Source organism: Phycodurus eques, chromosome 8, assembly GCF_024500275.1.
Source record: "Phycodurus eques isolate BA_2022a chromosome 8, UOR_Pequ_1.1, whole genome shotgun sequence".
Taxonomy (NCBI): domain Eukaryota; kingdom Metazoa; phylum Chordata; class Actinopteri; order Syngnathiformes; family Syngnathidae; genus Phycodurus; species Phycodurus eques.
In genome coordinates, this window is record NC_084532.1 from 18,042,820 (window position 1) to 18,068,254 (window position 25,435).

General features: G+C 40.9%; 1 protein-coding gene across 1 annotated transcript in view; it reads right to left on the reverse strand.

Moving 5' to 3' along the window:
- qsox1 (quiescin Q6 sulfhydryl oxidase 1) overlaps positions 1–25,435 on the reverse strand; it is a 48,522-nt gene that overhangs the window by 10,790 nt on the left and 12,297 nt on the right. Inside the window, exons 7-11 of the mRNA XM_061682988.1 lie at positions 18,101–18,235; positions 17,895–18,024; positions 8,567–8,689; positions 7,264–7,402; positions 3,164–3,340 (exon numbers count right to left, since the gene is read on the reverse strand). Coding sequence (XP_061538972.1) covers positions 3,164–3,340; positions 7,264–7,402; positions 8,567–8,689; positions 17,895–18,024; positions 18,101–18,235 — 704 coding nt within the window. The remainder of the gene's footprint in view (positions 1–3,163; positions 3,341–7,263; positions 7,403–8,566; positions 8,690–17,894; positions 18,025–18,100; positions 18,236–25,435) is intronic.

The window sequence follows — 25,435 nt, forward strand, 5'->3', positions numbered from 1 at the left end:
TATAATGGCTATAAAAATTACGAACTACTGCATTTTCACGACCATAAGGCGCACTTAAAAGTCTTAAATTTTCTCCAAAATGGACGGGGCGCCTTATAATGCGGCGCACTTCATGTGTGCACCGAGTTCCAAAATCTATAAATGTTGTCGTGTGATGAGCGCTCCGCTTGACTGACTGGGAGCATTTCCTGCCGACATGCTGCTTATACAGAGGAAAAGCGGACGTGGCTGAGGACAGCATGCGGACGTAAAGGGAGAAGGGTGCGCGTGACAGAGGACGCTAAAGGCACACCCACAGTAGGTATATAGCGCCGGGGTGTGCATTGTGCAAAACAACATCGGTTTGGCTAAGGACCCCCGAAAATTGCACTTACAAAGAGACACGCTTACGAAGCAAAGTTTAAACTGCAAGCTATCAGTTACGCGGAGGAACTTGGGAATCGAGCAGCCGCGAGAGAATTCAAGATCAACGAATCCATGGTTCGCAAGTGGAGGAAGCAGGAAAACGAGCTTCTTGTTTCCGAAGAAACAAGGCGAGGTCGCCCGAGTTGGAAGACCAACTCGAGCAATGGATTAATGAGCAAAGAACAGCCGGGAGAAGCGTCTCTACAGTCACCATTCGACTGAGGGCAATAACGCTTGCAGAAGAAATGAAAATCGAACATTTTCAAGGAGGTTCGTCTTGGTGCTTTCGTTTTATGAAACGGCAACATCTATCCATCCGGGCAAGGACTACCGTGGCGCAGCAACTTGTGGCAGATTACAAGGAAAAACTGGCCATCCTCCGCTCCTACTGCAGTAAAAAGATTGCCGACAAATACATCCAGCCCAACCACATCAACCAACATGGACGAGGTGCCGCTCACTTTCGACATCCCAGTGAACCACACTGTAGAGAAGAAGGGGACCACCACGGTAGCGATACGCACAACGGGGCACGAAAAGTCGGCTTTTACTGTTTTGCTTGGTTGCCATGGTAATGGACAGAAACTATGGTGATTTTTAAGAGGAGGACGCTGCCTAAAGAAACATTTTCCAACCGAAGTCATCGTTAAGGCCAATCAAAAGGGCTGGATGTACGAGGAGAAAATGAGAGAGTGGCTGAGTGAGGTGTACGTAAAGAGACCGGATGGTTTTTTTCCACGCTTCACCGTCCCTGTTTATCTGTGACTCCATGCGCGCCCATCTCACAGCCGTTGTGAAAAACCAAGTGCAACGCCGGTCGAGTTACGCCACCATATGTGAATGGATTGTGGATGCTTGGGCTGCTTTGACTGTTGTCCGAGGTTTCACGAAAGCCGCCATCATTGCTGAACAGCCCCCCGGCAACGAGACTGACTCTGACGAGTACGAGACGGAACCCGCCGTGTTTGTTGGAGAACTTGCCCAGCTGTTCATTTCGGATACAGAAGATGAGTACTTTGATGGATTTGTGGATGGATGAGGATTGATCAAAAAATAACTTGAGTACATTGTTAAATACTTCAATAAAGTACAACTGAACTCAGTTTTGCTCCCGCTGCCTTTTTAAAAACATTGTTTTAGCGTGCATGCATGCTACCGTATGTTTTAAGATAGCATATGTTTTACCATGCCTGCGTCCAATAATACGGTGCACCTTATGTATGTGTTAAATACAGAAATAGACCCCGTAACTGAGGCTGCGCCTTTTAATACGGTGCGCCCTATGGTCGTGAAAATACGGTACATGATTCTGATCCTTCAAAATCCCTAAGATGGTGACAACTCAGGTTCCTCAAAATTGTGAGAAAGCGGAAGAGTTTATGGGTGCAAGAGAGAAGAGGAGGACAGACACATGGCAAACGGGAAATGGGCAAGCGAATAGTGACGATGTATGAGGAGGACGGGACAGTAGAACTGGAGGTTAGCTGAGAGAAAATGTGTGATAGAGACTGATGATACTCGAAGTGGTGGGGGGGCGGGCGGTTTACAAAACGTAGGTGACAGCTGGTGTCTGATCTGAGGATCCGTCCCTCCACCACCCAGCACCGTCTCTCGTCGTATTAACATGACCCACTGACTGTGTGAGGAGGCAGGAGCCTAAATCTTCTCCAGAAACTCTGATGTAACGGTGAAGGTCAGTGGAGGGAGAGCATATGTAAAGTGGACAACGATACAATATTTAAAATGATTGAACAATAACATTTGTTTTTCATCTGGTTATTTTACAGACAATATTACAGACAAAGTCTAATTTTAACCAATAATTAGTCAGTGCTACACAGCAACACTTCTCTGAAATCATCAGTAAGAACCTCAACAATACTCGCACTCTGTTTGCTATAGTTGACAAGCACCCCCCCAATCAGATAGCTCCAGAACTCCTAACAGCAGATAGATGCAATGAATTTGCTTGTTATTTTAGTGAAAAAATACAGTCCATCAGGTTAAATATCAGCACATATCAGCAAAATAATACTACATCTGAAGCCACCCAGGAAAAACTCTATTACCATGTCAGAATTTGATACAGTTGACCAAAAAACTGTAGAGAAAATGGTTCAGCAGCTGAAACCGTCAACGAGTTGTCTTGACTCAATACCATCTGATTTTTTCAAAAATTATTGCAAAGTCTGTGCTAGCTGATTTGCAGAAAAAAAATCAATTGCTCACTTCAGTCAGGCGGGTTTTCTAAAACTCTTAAAGTAGCTGCCATCAAGCCTCTTCTAGAAAATATGTATTTAAATTTTTCCTCTGTTTAAAATGTTTATAAGCAGTTTTTTTCTTTGTTTTTAAATGCTTTTAATCATGTAAAGCACATTGAAGTACCTTGTGCATGAAATGCGCTATATAAACAAATTTGCTTTGCTTTATTTAAAAGCAATATATATCAATAGAGAGTAAAGCATTCATTAGAAAAATATGTTCTCGCTTTTTTTCCCCCAGCACATTTTGAATGTAGCATATAACAATATCATGGGCCTAGGAGTCATATCTGTATAGAATTTGAGGACGGATTCTCATTTTATGGATATAAATATCTTTCATTAACTAACTCAAAAGACATGCAATCCAACATGCAATTGTTTTTTTTTTTCAATGTCTGTATACTGATCATATGATCACATAATGGCTCTGTGATGACTATATGGTTAACAAATTCAACACGTACATGTGCTACTCTATGACCACTAGCTCTTACCTGCTATTCTGTTGTTGACACGATTGTGCCGGGACCAAAGCCAGAGGATGGCGTCAGTAAAGGTGTTCACCTGCATCATGCTCTCCTCTGCCATGCTCTCAAAGTGCTCGGCGCACGGCCTGCAGCCAAAGAAGTTGCGGATGTAGCCTGTCATTGCGCTTAGCACCTCCATGGGATCTGGATGGGATACAGTAATCAGTATAACACAAAAACTAATTTTTTTTTGGAGTATGCAATTAAACATTTGAAATACCCAAAAACCTGTAAAGCGTTGTGAGATGGTTTTGTAAGTATTGTGTGAATTATACCGTTTACCTTAATACCGTAAGTTTTAAGCTAGCGTATGTTTTACCATGCCTGCGCCTAATAATACGGTGCGCCATATGTATGTGTTAAATACAGAAACAGACCCCGTAACTGAGACTATATACGGTGCGCCCAATGGTCGTGAAAAAACGGTAATGCTACTGCGCATAGAAAAAAGTTTTTCTTTATCACCACACCAATTCAACCATCCATTCATTTCCTATAGCACTTGTTCTTATTAGTTGTCTCTTTCCAGGTCGGCATGGCAAAATCTGTTCTCAACCAGGATAAAAGTAAAAGTTAAAAATAAATAAATAAAAACTTATGAAGTACACTAATTGTTAGTGTAGCCTAACCCAGCCGACTTTGGGCCAAAAGCAGGATACAACCTGGCTCCGGCTGATCGCCAGCCAATCCAATTTGACCTATTTAAACTCAAAAGAACAAAATGGACGCAGTGTTGATGAGAGATATTAGACTTCTTCGCACAAACACCATTTCCTAGATACAGTATTTGACTTTTGTTACTTACAGCCAGTAGTAGCTGTACATGCATGGTAGGGCTGCGCGATATGACTAAAAATTTATTTCACGGTATAAATAATTAACAGTAACAGTAAATATCGTGACATTAACACGTGTAAAAATTATAATGGAAGTAATTCTGAATGGGTTATATCAGGCGTGTCAAACTCATTTTTGTCACGGGCCACAATGTAGTTACGGTTTCCCTCAAAGGGCTATGATGACTGTGAAACCATAAATAAGTTTGATCGCCGCACAATAAGTTTGATCGCACTCACATTCACACCCATAGGTGTGAATGTGAGTGCGAATGGTTGTTTGTTTATGTGTGCCCTGCGATTGGCTGGCTACCAGTTCAGGGTGTACCCCGCCTCCTGCCCGATGATAGCTGGGATAGGCTCCAGCACTCCCACGACCCTTGTGAGGATAAGCGGCTCAGAAAACGGATGGATGGATGGATGGATGGATGGACACCCACAACAAATTGATGACTAATTAGTTTTGAAATCAGAAGTCAAGAATAATATTTTGGTCAACTATTAGTTATTGTAAAAAGGGGTTTGGTAGCAAAAAAAATATTGCAATATCTCAAAGTTATTGTTAATTACATATGTCAGTTTTTAATTTTGGTACAGACTGGAGCCAGAATCATCCAAATTCATAAACATGATTTGCTTTCACGGGCCACATAAAATGATGTGGCAGGCTGGATCTGGCCCCTGGACCTTAAGTTTGACACCTGTGGGTTATATAGTACCTTAGCAAAGCTAAATTGATAAGATATACTGTAATTCTGAGGATAAAAAAGAATTAAGATTTATTGAAGAGATCTCAAAACTCAAAATTAAAACTCAACCTTTCTATGTTGCAAAATAGTGTAAATGAACACAACATTGCTAATATTATAAATATTTAATATACTAATATACTTTTGACCTTAGAGGTTCCTCATGCTGACTGACATGAGGGCACTGTGCTTACTATGTAGCTGATGTACAGTATTTTTATTTACTCTCTTGACCAGTGTTTCTCAAACTTTTGACACAAAGTATCATCTAAAAAAAATACTTGGCTCTCTAAGTACCATCATTGTGACCAACATTGAAGTATAGTACAGTCGCATTGTTAAAATACAGTCTTCATCAACGTGCCATGTTTATTGCTGAAACATATTTAATGCACTGTAACATGATACACACTTTTGACGTCAACACTGCGCTTAAATAATAAGAATTTAAAAAACGTAATGATCCAATTAAAATGTACTGCACCTAAGTTACATAAAAAAGATGTATGAAAAAAAAACTATTCTTGAAGATTAAATGCAAATAAATAAAACTGATTTAACAAATGTTTTGTGCTGGATTTAAAAAAAGTTCAAGCCACTGTAGCATTATGCACGGAGGCGATGATGAATGACTTAGAGGAATGACTTGGAGCATGGGTGTCAAATATACGCCTCGCGGGCAAAAACCGGCCCGCTAGGGCGTACAATCTGGCCTGCAGGATGAATTTTAAAGTAAAAAGACATTGTGGTGGTGGGGACTAAGGATAATTTTGAGAATTGTTACGCTCATGTAGACAATGAAATGGTAATAATTAATCGGTCTTCAAAAGTTGATTTAATTTTAAAGTGCAAAACTATATTTTTCAGTGCAAAATACCTGTGACCTAAAGTTTTTGTGCCTTGAAATACAATCACTTTGATCCGTTGTTATCCACACGTAGATGACAAACTGAAGCAAAATTTTCAGGAAATCTGAGGGTTTTTTGTTAAATGATTAAAAAAAGTCAAACCTAAAGATATTCCTAATGTACTTGTTTTGTTTTGCATTAAAACAAAGCGTAAAATATATTGTTATTTATTGTTATAGTAAGTATGGTATGAGTTTAGTGATGCGGCCCTATTGACATCAAATTAAGCTTTATGTGGTCCCTGAACAACAACCCGACACCCCTGACTTAGAGGAACGACTTCGCATTGTAGAAGGACAGTGTTTAGCCACGCTAGCTAGCTAAGCACAGCTTGTAGCTGGTGCGGAACAACTTAATTTAGTGCCGAGCATTAGTAGTTCCCGAGCCGCCGGGAACACAGGGAGGATGAGAGACTGTCCGCGTGGATGCACGTACAGTACGGCTGGCAGGTCCTTCCAGCTTCGTGAGGTGGAGGACCTGCTGTGATGACGTCACCAACAAGTGTTCTCGCGATTTGTCGTTATAGTCCGAAATCAATACCGTAGGCCAAATTTACATTGTCTACTGCATATAAAGTACTGTCTATACCATGCACCCCTAATTCATGGTATTGGGCAAGTTTTAACAATGCATGAGAGCAATATCTTGGAGGCACACTGTATCTGGAAAGTGGTGTGATGTTCACACTGTGTATTTCAATTTCTAGCACATAAATGGCAAACTTGTCCCGCAGCTTTCTGGATTCCCACACTTATATGGGCCAGGAGTCACTGAGAGCTGGGTTAACCCCATATTGAAATGAATAATCTATATCCAATCTGTAGATTAAAAGAAGTTAAGTCTGTGTGAATGGTGGCCAGGTTGTTGTCTCAGGAGCTCGACAGTCCACAAACATATTTTTCCGGCAGCAGTTTGCTTTTGTTCTTGGCTTAGCGGACCCGCCGGGTAATAAACCGCACGGCTGCTCGGAGTGTGTGTCAGGACAATAGGAAGACTTTGCGCTGAGTTCACACCTGTAGTACTGCATTCAGTGTGTGAGTTCATGCGTGAGGTTTATGTCGTGATCAGGAGTAGTACTCCATGTGTCCGTATCTGTCCTGTGAGATGTTGACCTGTGGGGTACCAGATGGATGCCCCTTTTCGGCTGGTCCATCTGCAGGTCACGTGATGGTCCATAAACCCCCGGATTAACCCCTGTGTGTGTATGTGTTGAAGAGAGAGATTAACATCCCTGCTAGAAGTGGATCCTCCAGTCATCTGCCTTGTTTTATTAACCACTCACATTCCACTAATCTAACATAATCTCTTTTCACACAGTCACAATTAGGTTCAGTGCAGCTGTGACCAAAAGTTGGGGAATGTATAATAGTCTAGTTGGTACCGAAGTTGAGTTATAGGTTTGGATGTATTTGTGTGTGTCTGTTGGGTAAATTTGTGTGTGCTTGGATGTGAAGTGAAAAGAGGCTAATTTGTGGACAAAGTCCCCCAGCACACAGAGATATTCTACGCCTCCCTCCTCCTTGTGAACTCTAAATGGCCCTCAGTAACACGAAGTATGCATGAGTTGCGTGCACCTGAGCCGCCAAACGTCTTGGCCTGGACTGTAAGAAGGTGGAAGAGAGTCCACACGCCACAAGGATAACGTCTGAGGTGGGGTTGTGACCCCTGGCAACCCACCCACCTCACCCCCTCGGGCAAGGCAGCATCTGGAGCCTGAGAGGGAGGAAAACATACAACTGAGATTTTCCATTTTAAAAAGGACCACAGTTTTGCTGCCCTCTTCCCACATCTACAAACCTGTTCAAGTTAATGAAGGCTGCTGCGTTAGTTTTCGTGATCAATGAGAAGTCAATCTCAGGTTAATGGCTTGGCCCTGCGCTAATGAACACAGGCAGCCCAGATATCTAACCACGAGCCACTGCTGATTCCGACAACATATTGTCTCTGACACAAAGTCGTTTCTCTCGCCGCCCTCTATTGCCATCACTGATGTGATTGACAGGGTTACTCACATATCAATAGTAAAGATTTTGGGCATGCGCGAAGTCCATTTCCTCGGAAGTGAAGTCAATTCATACCTTCTCATCGATTCATTGATCCATTGATCGGGCCAGCTAAAAGCTAATGATCTGAGTAAGTGACTCTTTCAATTTGCGAGGGGGCTGCCCACTGGACGCATGCAGGCTTCATTCCAAACAATAGGGCCTTTGTACATATTGAAAAGTCTAATCATCAGGCACATCATTAGGAACACCAACATAATGACATTCACTAAAAAGTTTGAACTAAAGCTTAGTTTTGACTGACCTTGGCAAAGAGGAATTAATTCCTTATGCCAAGCGCAAACGGCCTGAGGTGAGAGGTTACGTTTTGATTGACGTTGTCAGTTCGTTCCTCTGTTATCCGAACTATTTTCGAGTGGTGGCACATGAGCAATGAAGAACCCATTCCATTTTGGTGCAGATCAGGAAAAAGGTGTGGATTTAGGAAATAATTTACACTATTAACCATTAAAGTAATTTTACAATGGAGTCAAGCTGGGCAGATCCAGCAAATAGAGCCGTCATGAAAAAAGCTCAGTGTGTGATACAGTTAGTATCTATTTAAATGCGCATTACTGCAATCGAAGGGAGTGGAATGGAATACTGTATTATCTGTTCCCCACCACTGCCAACTACAACCATAATAGTAGACATTCTTACATCAGTGCCTCTCTGACAAGGTACTGTTATTGTAAGGCCTGAATTTTCTAAACTCTCAAATAGGATCTCATTAGATTATTGTGTAGGTGTACCAAATGTTGGATTTCTCTGGATCACATTTCCCCCATTAATTCACCTCAAATATGTTTCTGTTTACTGTTTTGTCAAAACTCACCTGTGCAGAATTTTCTAGGATCTCACTGAACGCTTGATATGAAACTTGGTCACCAGTCTGGTCTTGTAGCCATGAACTAAGGGACTTCAACAGGTTCATCAGCATGGGACGGCCTGGGAAGTACTGTCGAAAAAACAGAGAATACTGTATGTGTTCAACTAAGTCCAACATGACGGAGTGTAGGCAGAGTTCTAACAGAATTTCCAGGCTATGGATTTGGAAAATCCAATTCATCCGAATAAATGGAAGAGGTATTGCAAAAATCATGACATATTAAGGTTTATTTACTCAAAGATGGGCAGGTCAGGAAGGTCACACTGACAAGACACTGAGCCACCTCCAACATCGGTGTGTCAGGTACAAGATTTATACACCAAAGCGCATTGGAAAAAAAGTATAACATAGAAACACTACTTTGCGTTTATGTTTATCTCAATGTCTAATTTTGTAAATCTACAAAATTCCTCCTGAACTGACAGCAAATGTCATGAGTGTTCAAATTATACCTCACAAAGTAGCTAATTAGCACATCTGCCTCACAGTTCTGCGAACCTGGGTTCAAATTCGGCCTCGTCTGTGTGAAGTTTGCATGTTCTCCCAGTGCCTACGTGGGTTTTCTCCGGGTACTCCAGTTTCCTCCCACATCCCAAAAACATGCATGGTAGGTTAATTGATGACTCCAAATTGTCCGCAGGTGTGAATGTGAGTGTGAGTGGTTGTTTGTTTATATGTGCCCTGCGATTGGCTGGCGACCAGTTCAGGGTGTACCCCGCCCCTCGCCCAGTGTCCGCTGGGATAGGCTCCAGCACATCCGCGACCCTAGTGAGGATACATTGTATGGAAAATGAATGAATGAAAGTAGCTAATCATTACTAAGGTTTTGAGAAAATGAATGAGAAATGTATTCTTCTTATTAAAATCTGCAAAATCCATAAACCATGCAAAGCTTTTATTTTAGGATTGAATTGCATCCTTTAAACCTTTAAAAGGCACACAGTTGAAGGCTTGAAAATGTAATTATCTTATGTGGTAAGTCTTGTTTCCCAATTCTAGTTAAAAACTTTAGTCACTATTAATGATGCGATATTAGTATAATAAACACTAAATTCTTTAAAGTCAACAAGGTTCTAGTGTCTTATTAGTGAGTCATGTGGTGTGACTGTCCATCTGAATTAAAGTCAAAGTTACCAAAGAGGGTTCTCAAGGCCTACAGGACAGTCTTAGGCATAAACAGAAATAAAACTGCAAGAAACAGAACACTGCCCTATCATATGCCATGTTAGCTTGAATAAGCCAATCCCTCATGTGTCCTGGGCAAAAATGATGCACACAAATTGGACTCAATCAGCAGTATAATAGCTTGATTAATAGTTGCCAAAAAATCCCTGACAATGTTGTTCCCAACATTTATGAGCTGCACTTGAGTTATGGTGTGAGTGTTTTTCCATCTCAGCAACTTCCAAAAGAATTCCACCTTTAAGCTGCTTCTTTCATTCAGATCCATTTCATAAGCCGCTAACAACCAACCAACAACTATGGTACCAGGGATGGAGGGGCTTTCACCTAAGGTGTGTTTACATCTTTTGAAACAGTCGCTACCATGGCAACACCCCATGACAGAAACACGATACAGTAGCTAGCAAATGTGGGAACATGGCGAGGAGGAGGAAATCCAGCTGATGGGTGTCTGAGAGCGGTGATGACACATTAAATGCACACACACACCAGCTCATCTTCACACTTAAGACGCTGACAAAAGCCTCACTTTAGATGTAATAAGTGTGTGCTAAATGTGCTTCCTCTTCTCACACTCAACCTTGGAATAGTTTACGTCTGCTCACAAATAAACACGTTACAAGCTTTTCAAATAGAATACTACCATGGTAACCCCTGCTTTAATTGCTCTAAATCTTGGCCGGGAATTATTTAATCTAATATACTACAGGTATGTTTAAATCAATGTTACTAGCGTTGCGTGCTTGCCAACAGCAAACTGATCCAGCTATGAGTCTCAGAGGAGATTTAGAAAACGTCATCCAAACATGGACTCCTTTTTATTTGTCCCCACCATCTGTTCACCTAAGTGCACCTGCATATGGGGACAATCTCATGCTTCTATTCATCACGCTTTAACAGGATCTGAAAGTCACACCACTTAACTTAACCCTGTCAGGCTGCTTTGTGGGCTGCATTAATTTTTTTTTTTTTGACAGTTTTATATCTATGAGAGAAATTCAGGATATTGGAATGTTTGGAAGGCTGCCAATGTTCCTAACTGCAGCAAAAATAAGAAAAGATTGTAAATTTGTTGGCCAATATATTCTAATAGATCTTGTGCCGTTGGAATAATATAAACATCACCACCACACACTAATGACTCATGGCAGTATGTGTAAGAGACACACAAAGGAGCCTTGTGTCCGCTTCTTGGTGCTGGGAAAGTTACCTAATGGGTTTAGGTGTGGATCGGAGGTCTGAATAACAGCCAGTCAGAAAAGCTCATTAAACAGTCATACGAATTTAAGCAGAAGAGAAAAGGCAGGTGTTTGCCACTAATGGGCTTAGCGTAGCATCACCAAAGCAACACTATTCATGTCTTTGTGCTTCTTATGATCACATCAGAAGATCACCGTGTTCCACTGGGTGATGGTGCTGAACCACTTAAGTCATGTGACTTATTCACCACAGAACCACTTAAGTCATGTGACTTATTCACCACTGATGGGTTACAAAAAAGAAAAGTGGTAGTGTTTCACGAAATGGTTTCTTGGACACATGAATGAATTCCGGTGAGAAAATGCAATAACCTTTAAAAATAAAATCTGAAAGTCTACATTTTCAATCACGTTGATTGTTCAAATTCATTGTCGTAGTGTATACATAGCAGTAGAATATCCTAATAGTAATTGAAGAACATCAAGCGACGATGTTTAAATATCCAAAACAGCGGTTATATCACACTTCAACTGCAAGGGAATACCAAAGCTTTTTCTTGAAAAATACAATTTTAATTATTAATTTTATAATTCTGATTATGGTGTGGGGCATGTACCATGGAAGAACCAATTTCAACATTTTCCATAATTTCTCAGTGAATATTGTATGAATCAGGCAAGCCCAAGAGGTTGGTATCTACAGTACGAGGTTTTGCAGTTTGGTGTGGAGTGGGCCAGAAATGATTAAGTACTGATAAATCCTATAATGTACAACTGTTTGACTCTTAAGATGTCTCAGATCAGAAAATATTGAGCAGTGTTCCTTTTTTTCCTAAAAACGTGGAAGTAGCAGTTAGATATACCCTCCACCCTGCCATTTTTCTCATATCTTCACACTGTTGACATTACCTACACCTAATACTAATTTTACATATTTATTTCATTGACTGAAATCTGTTTCATTGATTTATTTAAATGAGTTACTGGTAAAACTATTAAAACAGTAAATTTCCTCTATCCTAAAACATGTTCACTTTCCTCTCTGTGCATTTTGACCTCAGGGATCTTTGGGAAAAACAGTTTGCCCATTTTCCACTTTACTAAATGTCTGTGACAGGATTCCAGTAAAAGTGCTTGAACTTGATATTTGGACCAGGCACGAGAAGCTTGCACCTCTTTCGATCCTCCCCCTCTCTTTTCATTTGTTGCAACTGTGGGCTTCTTTCAAGAAAAACAAGTTGGCGGTGTAATCCCAAAAAACCTGCCTTTAATGCTCTCTTGCATCCCAAGATCCACTTTTTTTTTTTTTTTTTAATCCTCATATACACGTAGAAAGGATTCATAAATCCGGCATCAGTCCGACAAGACAGTAAATCTAGTAAAATATGATGAGCGTGTGCAAATAGGAAGAGTAAGCCAGTGTGAACATGCTTGGATGAAAATGCAATAAAGGTTTAACAGTGAATAACAAAGAAACATTTCACGGAATTCTTGGACAAAGGGAGATTACCATAAAACGGCGACAAATCATCTAAACATAGTTTTTACAATAGCATAGTAATACGACACAGTAATCCGTACTAACACGAAAACATCCACATCATCAGGCAGCTGAAAACACTTCCTGCTATTTTTGTTGGGGGGAAATAAACACCCTTATTGTTTGTGTTACCTTCCTTTTTCTACACAGTGCTATGATTTGGTCCTTTTCTAATTTTTTTTAAAGCATTGTCTTCCTAAAACAATTTCCCCCCCTCCCCAAATCATTTTTATTCCATCACTTTTACGAAGGATGTTATATTTTTATCAACTAGAGTATTGTTTGTTGGTATATTACTCTATAACTTTGTGTGCAACTTGATTACTTGTTGAATAATGTGTAGGTATTCTGCAAAGGATGTTTAGGATTTGTTACGTTATGTAGGCAAATAGCCCAAGGAAATAGCAGAAATAACAAAAACCATGGCATGATAAAAACATAATATGCAAAGTAAAATGTAAAGAAGGAAACATGAATAGTTGTTTTACATACAGTAAATGCTTTACATCCTGCTGTAAATTTTGGTGAGGATCCACTGATTTTGGTATAAAAAGGATTTACAACATGATTTATACAGTGGGGCAAAAAAGTATTTAGTCAGCCACCAATTGTGCAAGTTCTCCGACTTAAAAAGATGAGAGCGGCCTGTAATTTTCATCACAGGTATACCTCACACATGAGACACAAAATGAGAAAAATAAATAAAAATAAATCCAGAAAATCACATTGTCTGATTTTTAATGAATTCATTGGTAAAATCCTCAGTAAAATAAATATTTGGTCACCTGCAAACAAGCAAGATTTCTGGCTGCCACATAACTGTAAATTCTTCTTTAAGAGGCTCCTCTGTCCTCCACTCGTTACCTATATTAATGTCATCGGTTTGAACTTGTTATCAGTATAAAAGACACCTGTCCACAACCTCAAACAGTCATACTCCAAACTTCACTATGGCCAAGACCAAAGAGCTGTCAAATGACACCAAAAACAAAATTGTAGACCTGTACCAGGCTGGGAAGACTGAATCTGCAATAGCTAAGTAGCTTGGTGTGAAGGAATTAGAAAATGGAAGACATACAAGACCACTGATAATCTCCCTCGATCTGGGGCTCCACGCAAGATCTCACCCCGTGGGGTCAAAATGATCACAAGAACGATGATAAAAAATCCCAGAACCACACGGGGGGACCGAGTGAATGACCTGCAGAGAGCTGGGGGCAAAGTAACAAAGGCTACCATCAGTAACGCACCTACGCTGCCAGGGACTCAAATCCTGCAGTGCCAGACGTGTCCCCCTGCTTAAACCAGTACATGTCCAGGCTTGTCTGAAGTTTGCTGGAGAGCATTTTGGATGATCCAGAAGAGGATCGGGAGAATGTCATATGGTCAGATGAAAACAAAAGAGAACATTTTGGTAAAAACTCAACTTGTGTTTGGAGGAGAAACAATGCTGATTTGCATCCAAAGAACACCATACCTACTGTGAAGCATGGGGGTGGAAACATCATGCTTTGGGGCTGTTTTTCTGCAAAGGGACCAGGACGACTGATCCGTGTAAAAGAAAGAAAGAATGGGGCCATGTATCGTGAGAGTTTGAGTGAAAAACCCCTTCCATCAGCAAGGATGGAAGGGGTTTGGAAACGTGGCTGGGTCTTTCAGCATGACAATGATCCCAAACACACCGCACGGGCAACGAAGGCGTGGCTTCGTAAGAAGTATTTCAAGGTCTTGGAGTGGCCTAGCCAGTCTCCAGATCTCAACCCCATAGAAAATCTTTGGAGGGAGTTGAAAGTTTGTGTTGCCCAGCGGCAGCCTTAAAACATCACTGCTCTAGAGGAGAACTGCATGGAGGAATGGGCCAAAATATCAGCAACAGTGTGTGAAAACCTTGTCAAGACTTATAGAAAATGTTTGACCTCTGTCAATGCCAACAAAGGGTATATAACAAAGTATTGAGATTAACTTTTGTTATTGACCAAATACTTATTTTCCACCTGGATTTTTTTCCCCCTCATTTAGTCTCTCAAATGTGAGGTATACCTTTGATGAAAATTACAGCCCTCTCTCATCTTTTTAAGTGGAAGCACAATTGGTGGCTAACTAAATACTTTTTTTTTTTTTTTGCCCCACTGTATTTGGCAAAAAAACATTACACAGTTTCATCTAGATCTGTTGAGTATTTAGAAGACATTTTAATGTAACAATGCAAAGTCTCATGCAACATTAGAAACCAAGATTGTATCAATTTAATCTTGTTTTTTTTATTGTTATTTATGTATGTATCATGTTTCTGTATGTAGTGGGATAAATTAACACCTTTGGGATGGAAAGAGGCACGGTGGACAACTGGTTAGAGCGTCTGCCTCACAGTTCTGAGGACCGGGGTTCAATCCCCAGCCCCGCGTGTGTGGAGTTTGCATGTTCTCCCCGTGCCTGTGTGGGTTTTCTCCGGGCACTCCGGTTTTCCCACATTCCCAAAAACATGCGTGGTAGGTTAATTGACAACTCTAAATTGCCCATAGGTGTGAATGTGAGTGTGAATGGTTGTTTGTTTGTATGTGCCCTGCGATTGGCTGGCAACCATTTCAGGGTGTACCCCGCCTCCTGCCCGACGATAGCTGGGATAAGCTCCAGCACGCCCGCGACCCTAGTGAGGAGAAGCGGCTCAGAAAATGGATGGATGGATGAATAAATTATTTTAAAATAGGGAGTTACTTTTCAATCACCCTGTATAATCCCAAAACACTTCAAATGCATTTCAAATGTTTACAAATTTATTGTCTTAGATTTTTTTAGCTGATTTTGGACAATTTTGATGCGCTAAATCCGAATATCACATTGGTTTTGATCAATAAGGTCAACCTTTTGAACTATGGCCATGTTTTTTGTTTACATGTACAGCTATTTTCGCTTTAGAGGTTCAAATAAGGCGGCATGGTGGTCGACTGGTTAGCACATCTGCCTCACAGTTCTGAGGACCAGGGTTTAATCCCCGGCCCCGCCTGTGTGGAGTTTGCATGTTCTCCCCGTGCCTGGGTGGGGTTTCTCCGGGCACTCCGGTTTCCTCCCACATCCCAAAAACATGCATGGTAGGTTAATTGACAACTCTAAATTGCCCTTAGGTGTGAATGTGAGTGTGAATGGTTGTTTGTTTGTATGTGCCCTGCAATTGGCTGGCAACCAGTTCAGGGTGTAACCCGCCTCCTGCCCGATGATAGCTGGGATAGGCTCCAGCACGCCCGCGACCCCAGTGAGGAGAAGCGGCTCAGAAAATGGATGGATGGATGGGATGGAAAGAAAGTTGCTTGAATTAGAATGTGATTTAGCATCGCGCCACTACGTTGTGACAATGACTGACCCCCTCCCCACATTGGAATAAAACAGTATGAGTCACTTTTAATCTAATCCCATGACTCATGCACTGAGCTCAAGTGTCACATATTTACATACATACTCTGTCATTTATCCCTGAGGACATTCCTTCACCAACAGGTATTTGTCACCTAAATTGAAAAAAAATTCAATTTAGGTGACAAATACAAATTTAAAAAATGTAAATTTCCTATACAAAATACATAGATTTCAATTGGCAAATTTAGTCCAAGAAGCCAGTGTTAATGTGTATGCCTCACCATTTGTTGAGCCTGATCAGAATCAACACTCAGCTTGTCTTACATTAACTGCACCTAACAGGCTAACTGGATGAATGGATTGTCTTTGTCGTGAGAGCGCTCAGTCAAACGTCAACAAGGACCCTCACAAGTGGCGACCATGACAGCCGGCTTAGCCGCACAAAGCCCTGACCGGCGGCTGGGCGACTGTTTGGGGAGGGGGTGGCAGGCTAAAAATACCACTGGGACCTGCTGCTATTGACTAAACAAACGGGAGCTAATGGGAGGCCACAGCGCGTGGCCCGCGCAGTCACACACACAGCAGCCTGCTACAAGGCCTCCCTAGAGAGTGACGATATAATCAGAGAGATTGGTGGGAGTGAGACAGCCTGGTGCGTGGCCAATAGGGACGAGGCTAGCAGGTCAGACCTCATCATCAGAACATGTTTGCCTGGCTGGCACACTTCTGGAACGGAAGAAGAGAGTGATGGAGGAAAAGGAAGAGGAAAGACAAGTGGTATTCATAAAATCCCCCAAGAGGATCAAAAAAAAAAAAAAAAAACCAAAAAAAAAAAAACAGGCAGAGGATGATGACTCCAAGGGGAATATTTGTGGGCAGGTAGAGTAGTCACAAGTATCAATTGAATGAGAGCATTGGGAGGACAAGGAGTGGTGGGCAGGTTGCTGGGGTATCCCAGAGAGGTTTTGCTTCTGATGAGGCGGTGTCAATGCAAAGTCTGAGGGAGGCGGCCACGCTTCAATCCCCCAAGGAGCCAAAATCAAGAGGGTCAACAATGCCCATGAGAGTCTTTATGCTCCCTATCCATTCATTCACTTGAGGAACATCAGTATGCAAAATTTAAAATTTATAAAATACATACATACACAATTCAACAAATTAGAATATCGTAGAAAAGTTAATTTATTTCAGGAATTCAATTCAGAGGTGAAACTCATCATTATACAGATTCATTAAACACATAGTGAAATACTTCACAGAAGGCCAATCAAAAATCATTCTTTTAATGTAATATTCTATTTTTTTAGATGGTGAATGTGGGGGTTTTGTTCGCTGTAAGCTATACTGATCAAAATTATGAAATTTACCCGTCTAATATTTCCCTCTGTGTGTAGTGAATATATATGAGTTTCACTCTTTGAATTGAACCACAATATTCTAATTTACTGAGATACATGTTGATAATGATAATGTTAAACATGATGTTTCGTATTTAGGTTGTACATTCTTATATATTTACACACTACGTTGTACCATTAGTAGTATTAACTTTTAACATTTCTGATGCAGCTCCACAGTAGTATGGATCTTGTTCTCCATCTCGTCTGTGACATTTTGCTGTCTCACTCTCCATCTAGTGGTGACCTGCTTTAACTACGCTATCATTCTGCATGAAGCAGATGTTCTGAACACACAAATTCCCACAGAAAAAGAGTAGGTTGAATAAAATAAAATAATAATCAAGGCATAAATGCAGCTTAAACTGTGTAGACTTTTAGATTTGTTCAGTGAAATCAAACATGCTCAACATCGTTTCACTCCAGGTGATCTTCCTGTAATTAGGTTTTACTAATATTTCTAAATTTGATTTCAACTTGTATTAAATATATAAGAGTGAAAAATAATGAGCCTGAATCAGTTTGTGTGTGGGTATGTAGTGTGCTCTCTCTCTTTCTCTCACACACACACACACACACACACACACACACACACACACGCTCACCTTTGCCAAGACTGCGATGTACTTTCTGAGAGAAGTCAGCGCCTCTCCTGTGATGATAGGATGAGAGGTCAGCTCCACCCGCAACGAGTAGTGCAGCGTCGACTCCAGGTCGGCCATGTACAACCTGGACCTGTGCAAGTATTACATGTAGTTGAAGGCATGGCGACAAGCTGTAGAAGACAGAGGAACACGTTTCTGGTTCATGCCTGTTGAAAAGTCTCCAGAGGTCCTCTGTGTGTTTGCTGATGGGATATGTGGTGGCCGGCAGGGACTTCCCTGAACGCACCACCCCTGGAAGCCCCTGAAGGGCGTAGGAGTAGAAAGTACGGGCCTCAATGTTGCTGTGGGAGGACGTAAGAACAGGTTTTAAGTTAAGTCAAGACATCACTCTTTGCACACTATCAGTACAGTTATATTTATTATAGGCACACTTTCAAAATGTCGATGTCAAATCACATCAGGTCATCCAGCTTTTTGTATTAATTCTTCTTGCCATTTAGCTGTTTATTACAAGAGTAGAAAAGGTGACAGTTATCAAACCAACAGACAGCAATGTATCTACCCTTGAGGCATATTTACCACAGTAAACTACAAAAACCACACCGCACTGAACACATAAATCCGAACGAGACATGTTAAGAACAACAATGAAGGAGAACAGCGCGCCACTGTATTTCCTTCTCAATATGCTGGCTGTTGGCCATAGTGAAGACACATTTTATTCAAAATGAAGCTGAGACTGTGGAGTACTCTATAATACTGCAGTATCTGTTGCTAAAACACAGCAATGGGGTTAGTCAATGTCTTTATTACTTTTGTCATTTCTAGCCTCGTATCCCCAAATAATTACAGTGTTGCAGCAATGGAGAATCTGCACAACCAATCAGTGACCAGCAGTGGTTTACATCATGCATATGGTATCAACTCAGCACACTTGGAGCCCCAGCATACCAGGTACGAGTAGTAGTACCTCACAGTACCTGCTTTTGGTAATAGCAAGGAGAGCCAGTAGCTGCCATGCAGTGAAAAAGAGTCAAAAATGGTATGGTACAGTTCCATGCCAAGCTGAACCACTGCTCGGTGAAAATCATGACGACAACTTTGGGTCGAATGAAGAAGATCGGAAGAAAGGAACTCGTCATGCCACTCCAGTGCCCGACCGTTGCCAATGACTAGTCGGAAAGAGAGTCAATCCCAGAAGGACCGAGGCATTTACAAGCAACACATTTGGCAATGTGCAGTTTACTCACCAAGCAGGGAGTGTTAAACAAAATGCACTGGACTCTTTTTGTTTTCAAGTCGAGTGTTATAAAAATGCTTTATGGCCTCTTCCGCTTTTTGTGGCCATATATTTTAGACACTTACTGGAAAACATTTGCAACGACGGGGCAGATGGTGCCAGGCTAGCGCGCGGTCGGGAGAGATCATTGATTATGAAGCCGCGAGCTAAAACGCCGCAGCCTCAGCCATTACTGCGCTTACTGTTCGCTTCTCCTTTCTGCACCCCGATTGACTTTCTCCCCTTGTGCGGGAACGAGAGAAGACAGAGTATCGTAAAACTGGAAGGTGTTAGTAATAAGGTGGATGGATGCTAAACGGAGGCCCATGCTCACTCACACCAGCCCGGGACTCAATTACACTTGTGGGGCTGCTGGGAATGTTGCACATGTGGAGGGAGAAGGGCCATTTATCCAGTCACCCCCCTGGGCTGATGTCAGCGTAGACCAGGACGGGGGACACATTCACCTGGGAGCAGAACACATTACATGCATGGCGGATATGCACATTCTCACACAAACGGTCTCTCTCCCAGGATCAATCAGACATTCAAGCGATGATGGGATGCCATCTGCCGCCATGCAGGTGAAGCCAGAAAAGCAATGGCATTGTTTTCATGCAAGAAATTAAAAACCTTCCCCCTCTTGTACAGTGATGGAGATGAGGGGGGCTGAAACTGTGGGGAGGCGGGGGAGAATAGAGGAGGGTGAATAAATAAATCGGCAATAAATCATTTCCTCTTTGCATTTGTCAACTAAAAAGAGGCCTCTTTTGCATGCCAAGTTATTGAAAGCGCCAGACAAAGAAGCAGATGGATTTGCGAGGTAAGGAACGATGGGCGCCGCTTTATGATGGTGAATAATGGGAGCAATTTTGATGCTCTGATCCCATTAAGGGGCCAGATGTTTAAAAGTAGTCTTATGAATAGGGTTCAGATAATGAGGACGCAAACTTGTTGTGTGCTGAACAATTCAAAATGTGATGGGAATACACGTGGGGCGTTGATGGAGGTAAACTGAATATACAGTAACAGGTTTATTAGGTTGCGCATGCGGATTATTTTTTTTGTTACTACACTATATGGACAAAAAGTATTGAGACAAACTTATTTATCAAATCTGGAGTCTTGTAATGCAACAGAGTAATACTTTTGTTACTGTACTTAAGTTGAATGTTCACTTGGTGTCACAATTAATCGACAACTAATCGATCATCAAATTAATCGGCAACTATTTTGACAATGAATTAACCGCTTTAAGCCGTCATTCAATTTGAAATTGTCAAAATCTAATTTCAGCAGGTTTTTTTTTTTTTTTTTTCTTTTAACAGTAAATGTGATTTCTGTTGTCCTGAGTATATTTTGTGTTTAATCAAAACAAGGCATTTTACTTTGGAAAACAATGATCAACATTTTATCCTATTTTCTGACATGCTACGGACCAAACCAGTTACTGAATCATAATCAATTTATGGGGGGAAAAAAAGTTTTAATCTATTACAAAAATAATCGTTATTTGCAGCCATAATATGAATGGGGTTAAAGGTTGTTTAAAACGGAGGCACTCATGTGGAGGAATACAGCTAGTCTTCAAGGTATTGGAACGTGATGGCAAGTCTAGCAAGCAAGGCTGCAATTTCTCATTTGGTAGTAAAAGTATGAATAAACTTAGCTCCTTGTGTAATTTTTAGGAATTGATTGGAAGTGTAGAGTGACTTTTGGGACATGCTGTACTTAAGAACTAAAATTGCTTTTGATAAAGTACAGCAAATGTCACATTTTATGACTTTTATTCAAGTAAAATTATACAAGGTAACATTTACTTCTACCAAAGTGATTTTATGTTAAGATACTGAGGTACTTTATAAATGACAGCAAATCTCAAAAGTCTAAATAAAGTATTAGTCAAATTAGATTTGGGCTAGTCACCTACCTGTGAATGTTAATTCTTAATTTGGAATAATTCTCTACCTCCCAATTTTGAGGGAAGTTTCGGGAAGGATCTTTTCTGTTCCACAGGGCACAAAGCAAGGTCCTTGACTGGCCAAAGATTAAAACAGATTGAGTAAGCAAGGCCCTCTCTCAGGTCCAACAGAATATATTCTTCTATTACGCTTTGTGTACTGGCCCGGTGTCCCAAACTTTTAACAATGGCTAAATACAGATTAGTACATTATATGGGGAACTGCTTCCCTATTTTCAAGTTCAAAATTCTTATTTGGATCTATCTTATCTTTGTTTAATCATGTATTGATAAGTGTCCCTCTCAGTTGCTAATTAGGTGCTGCAATATATTTGATATAATATATTGTATACACACATCTGCTCCTAGTTTGTCAATATAAAGGTTACACAAAACACTATTTTGGCTATGAGCAACCATTTAAATCAATTATAGTCACTTTTGTTTGCTGCTTGTCAATTTATTGGCCTCTGCTTATATGAATGTGAAGTTGAAAACAGAAAGTTGCAGCTGGAACAGGGCCATACAAAGCCTTCCCGTTGCCACGATTTATGAGCCAAAACACCCGTCACTACATGACAATCCTTCATGACACTGCTGACCGATCAATTAGTGCTGAAAGTGACATCACTCCATGAATCATGCTTGGGAACGACTTAAAACTGTATGTTGTGTGCCCTTCACATTTGAATAAATAATGAGGTTGCAAGCAGAGGTCGTGCTCTTCCTTGATCAACATATTTTCATCAAAACTCCCAAGGTCATTAGGATCAGAGTAGCTGTGTTTAGTTTGTGACAACAGAGGAAACACCTTTGATTTTCATATCAAAGGCCACAGATGTCATTTGGATTTCCTGTCTTAATGCTTGCAGTCTCTCACTGGATATGGGATCCAGAGATTCAAAGATGATGACTGTTATGCAGTTTGGTAGTTATTGATGTTGGAGGATCTGTAATATTATTATTACTCATTATTATCTGCAGTATGCACTTTTTTAAATTTAAGTCATTTTTACCCATGCCACTACTAGAGGAGATGACACAATGCCGATTCAGCCTATCAGCTCCTCTAACATCTTGCTGTATTATTCAGTGTTTGATTTTATTTATCTATTTATTTTTATTCAAACCTCAATTCAAAGGTGCCTGATGTAAAACACACCCACCGAAGAATGCACGCACAAACACAGCAAGACTAGGGAATGAGTCACTCTGTCTGAATTGTACTGCCAGGGATACTGCTGTCTGATATCTTTATCACAAAAGCAGACAGGCTACGATGATAAAAGAAAATACAGCCATCTGCCGCAAACAAAATCCGCACATCTTCCTGAGGACCCTTTAGCTGCCCAACAAGGAACCTAATGTAAAATACAGGTATGTGCCAAATTTTTGAATATCAAGGGAAAGTCCATTTATTTCAATAATTTGTTTCAAAAAGTGAAACTTGTACTTGTATTAGTTCAGAACACACCAAGTGAAATATTTAAAGCCTTTATTTGTTTCAATTTTGATGATTATGACAGAAAGACAAAAAAATGAATACAGTATTTCACAATACTGGAATATTTCATGTGACCCACAAAAAAGGATCTTCAACAGAAATGTTGGCCTTCTTAATAGTGAAAATATGCCCTCAGTACTTTGTTGGGCCTTCTTTTGCATTAATTAAAGCATCAAGACGGCATGGGATGGAGGTGATCAGCCTTTGGCACAGTTCAGGTGTTATTGAAGCCCAAGTTGCTTTGATATTGGCATTCAGATCGTCTGCATTTTGGGGTTTCTGTTCCCTCACCTTCCTCTTGACAATACCTCATCAATTTTCAATGGGGTTCAAGTCAGGCGAGTTTGCTGCCCAATCGAGTACTGTTATTCCATGGCTATTAAACCAGGTATTGGTAGTTTTGGCTTTGTGGGCAGGTGCCAAATCCTGCTGGAAAATAAAATCATTGTCTCCAAAAACCTGGTTGGCAGAGGGAATAATTACGTGCTCTAAAATTTCCTGACAGACAGCTGCGTTGACTGTGGACTTGATAAAAGACAACGGAACCATACCAGCAAATGGCATGGCTCTCCAAACCATGACTGACTGTGGAAACTTCACACTGAACTTTGGGTAGCTTGACTTTTGTGCTTCTCCAGTTTTCCTTAAGACTCTGGGACCTTGATTTCCAAATGAAATGCAAAATTTACTTTCATCTGAAAAGAGGACTTCGGACCACTGGGCAACAGACCAGTACTTTTTCTCCTTAGCCCAGCACAGACACTTCTGATGATGTGTTTGGTTCAAGAGTGACTTGACTCTGTAGCCCATGTCATGCAGACATCTGCATGTGGTGGTTCCTGATGCACTGACACCAGCATCAGTCCACTCGTTATGAAGCCCCCCCAGTTTTCTGAATCGCCGTTCTTTGACAATCCTCTCAAGGCTGCGGTCATCCCTGACACTTGTGTACCTTTTCTTGCTACATTTTCCCCTTCCTCTTAACACTCTGTTCATGTACTTTGATACGGTGCTCTGTGAGCTTGCACCTTCATTTGCAATTTGTTTTTGAGACCTTTTCTCCTTATGAAGGGTGTCAATGATGTTTTTCTGCACAACCGTCAAGTCAGCAGTCTTCCCCATGATTCTGAAGCCTACTAAGCCAGACTGAGACAATTTAAAGGCTGAGGAAAACCTCTGCAGGTATTTTGTGTTAATTAATTGACGAGAATGGGACAGAGGGCGCCTACAATGTTGAACTTTGTCATGATATTCTAATTCTGAGAAATACTGGATTTGTTTATTTTTTTGTCTTTCTGCCATTATCATTTAAATTGAAACAGGCTTGACATATTTCACTTTGTGTGTCGTGAACTAATATAACTTACAAGTTTCACTTTTTCAAAACATCCATCCATCCATTTTCTGAGCCGCTTATCCTCACAAGGGTCGCGGGAGTGCTGGAGCCTATCCCAGCTATCTTCGGGCAGGAGGCGGGGTACACCCTGAACTGGTTGCCAGCCAATCGCAGGGCACATATAAACAAACAACCATACACACTCACATTCACACCTAGGGGCAATTTAGAAACTTCAATTAACCTACCATGCATGTTTTTGGGATGTGGGAGGAAACCGGAGTGCCTGGAGAAAACCCACGCAGGCACCAGGAGAAAATGCAAACTCCACACAGGCGGGGCTGGGGATTGAACCTCGGTCCTCAGAACTGTCAGGCAGAGGATTTAACCAGTCGGTCCACCGTGCCGCCTTTTTCAAAACAAATTATTGAAATAAATGGACTTTCCCTCAGTATTAATTTTTTTTGGCACATACCTGTAAACACAGTTCAGCAACGTCCGAGCAATGCATGCACAAAACACCGCAATAATAGTGAATTTACAACAATTGCCATTATCGAAGAATACATATTTTTTCTCCACTGGCTGTGCTTCAAAACAGAATACAAATGTTCCAGAATGTTGTAGAATCATCACATACAAGGGGATCTATATCATATCAAAGCGACGGTTTCTATTGTTGTAATACTGAATTCCACCCTAGAGGGTGACAGAGGTTACATTTTATCGCTTTACTATTTTTTTTGTCAAATCTACATATGAAGTCGAGCTACAGAAAATCCCAGTTGCGTGGAAGATAAGACCTGAAAGATTACCGACAGATTAAAAGCAATTTAATTCTGTGACCTTACCAATACTGTCTGTGACTTTCATGACAGTTTTGGGGCCTGTTGAACATGTAACTATTTATATTCATAATATTTTATGTAACTGTTTTGTCCACTAATTTTCTGACAGAAAAGGTTAGGAAGCTATATTGTCTTTATGTTTTTTTAATACAAAAAGCTCTTTACAGTGGGGCAAAAAAGTATTTAGTCAGCCACCAATTGTGCAAGTTCTCCCACTTATAGATGAGAGAGGCCTGTAATTTTCATCACAGGTATACCTCACCTATGAGACAAAATAAGGAAAAAAAAAATTAGAATCCAGAAAATCACAGCGTCTGATTTTTAAAGAATTTATTAGCAAATTACGGTGTAAAATAAGTATTTGGTCAATAACAAAAGTTCATCTCAATACTTTGACAGAGGTCAAACGTTTTCTGTAAGTCTTGACAAGGTTTTCACACACTGTTGCTGGTATTTTGGCCCATTCCTCCATGCAGTTCTTCTCTAGAGCAGTGATGTTTTGGGGCTGCCGCTGGGCAACACAGAATTTCAACTCTCTCTAAAGATTTTCTATGGGGTTGAGATCTGGAGACTGGGTTGGCCAGTCCAGGACCTTGAAATGCTTCTTGCGAAGC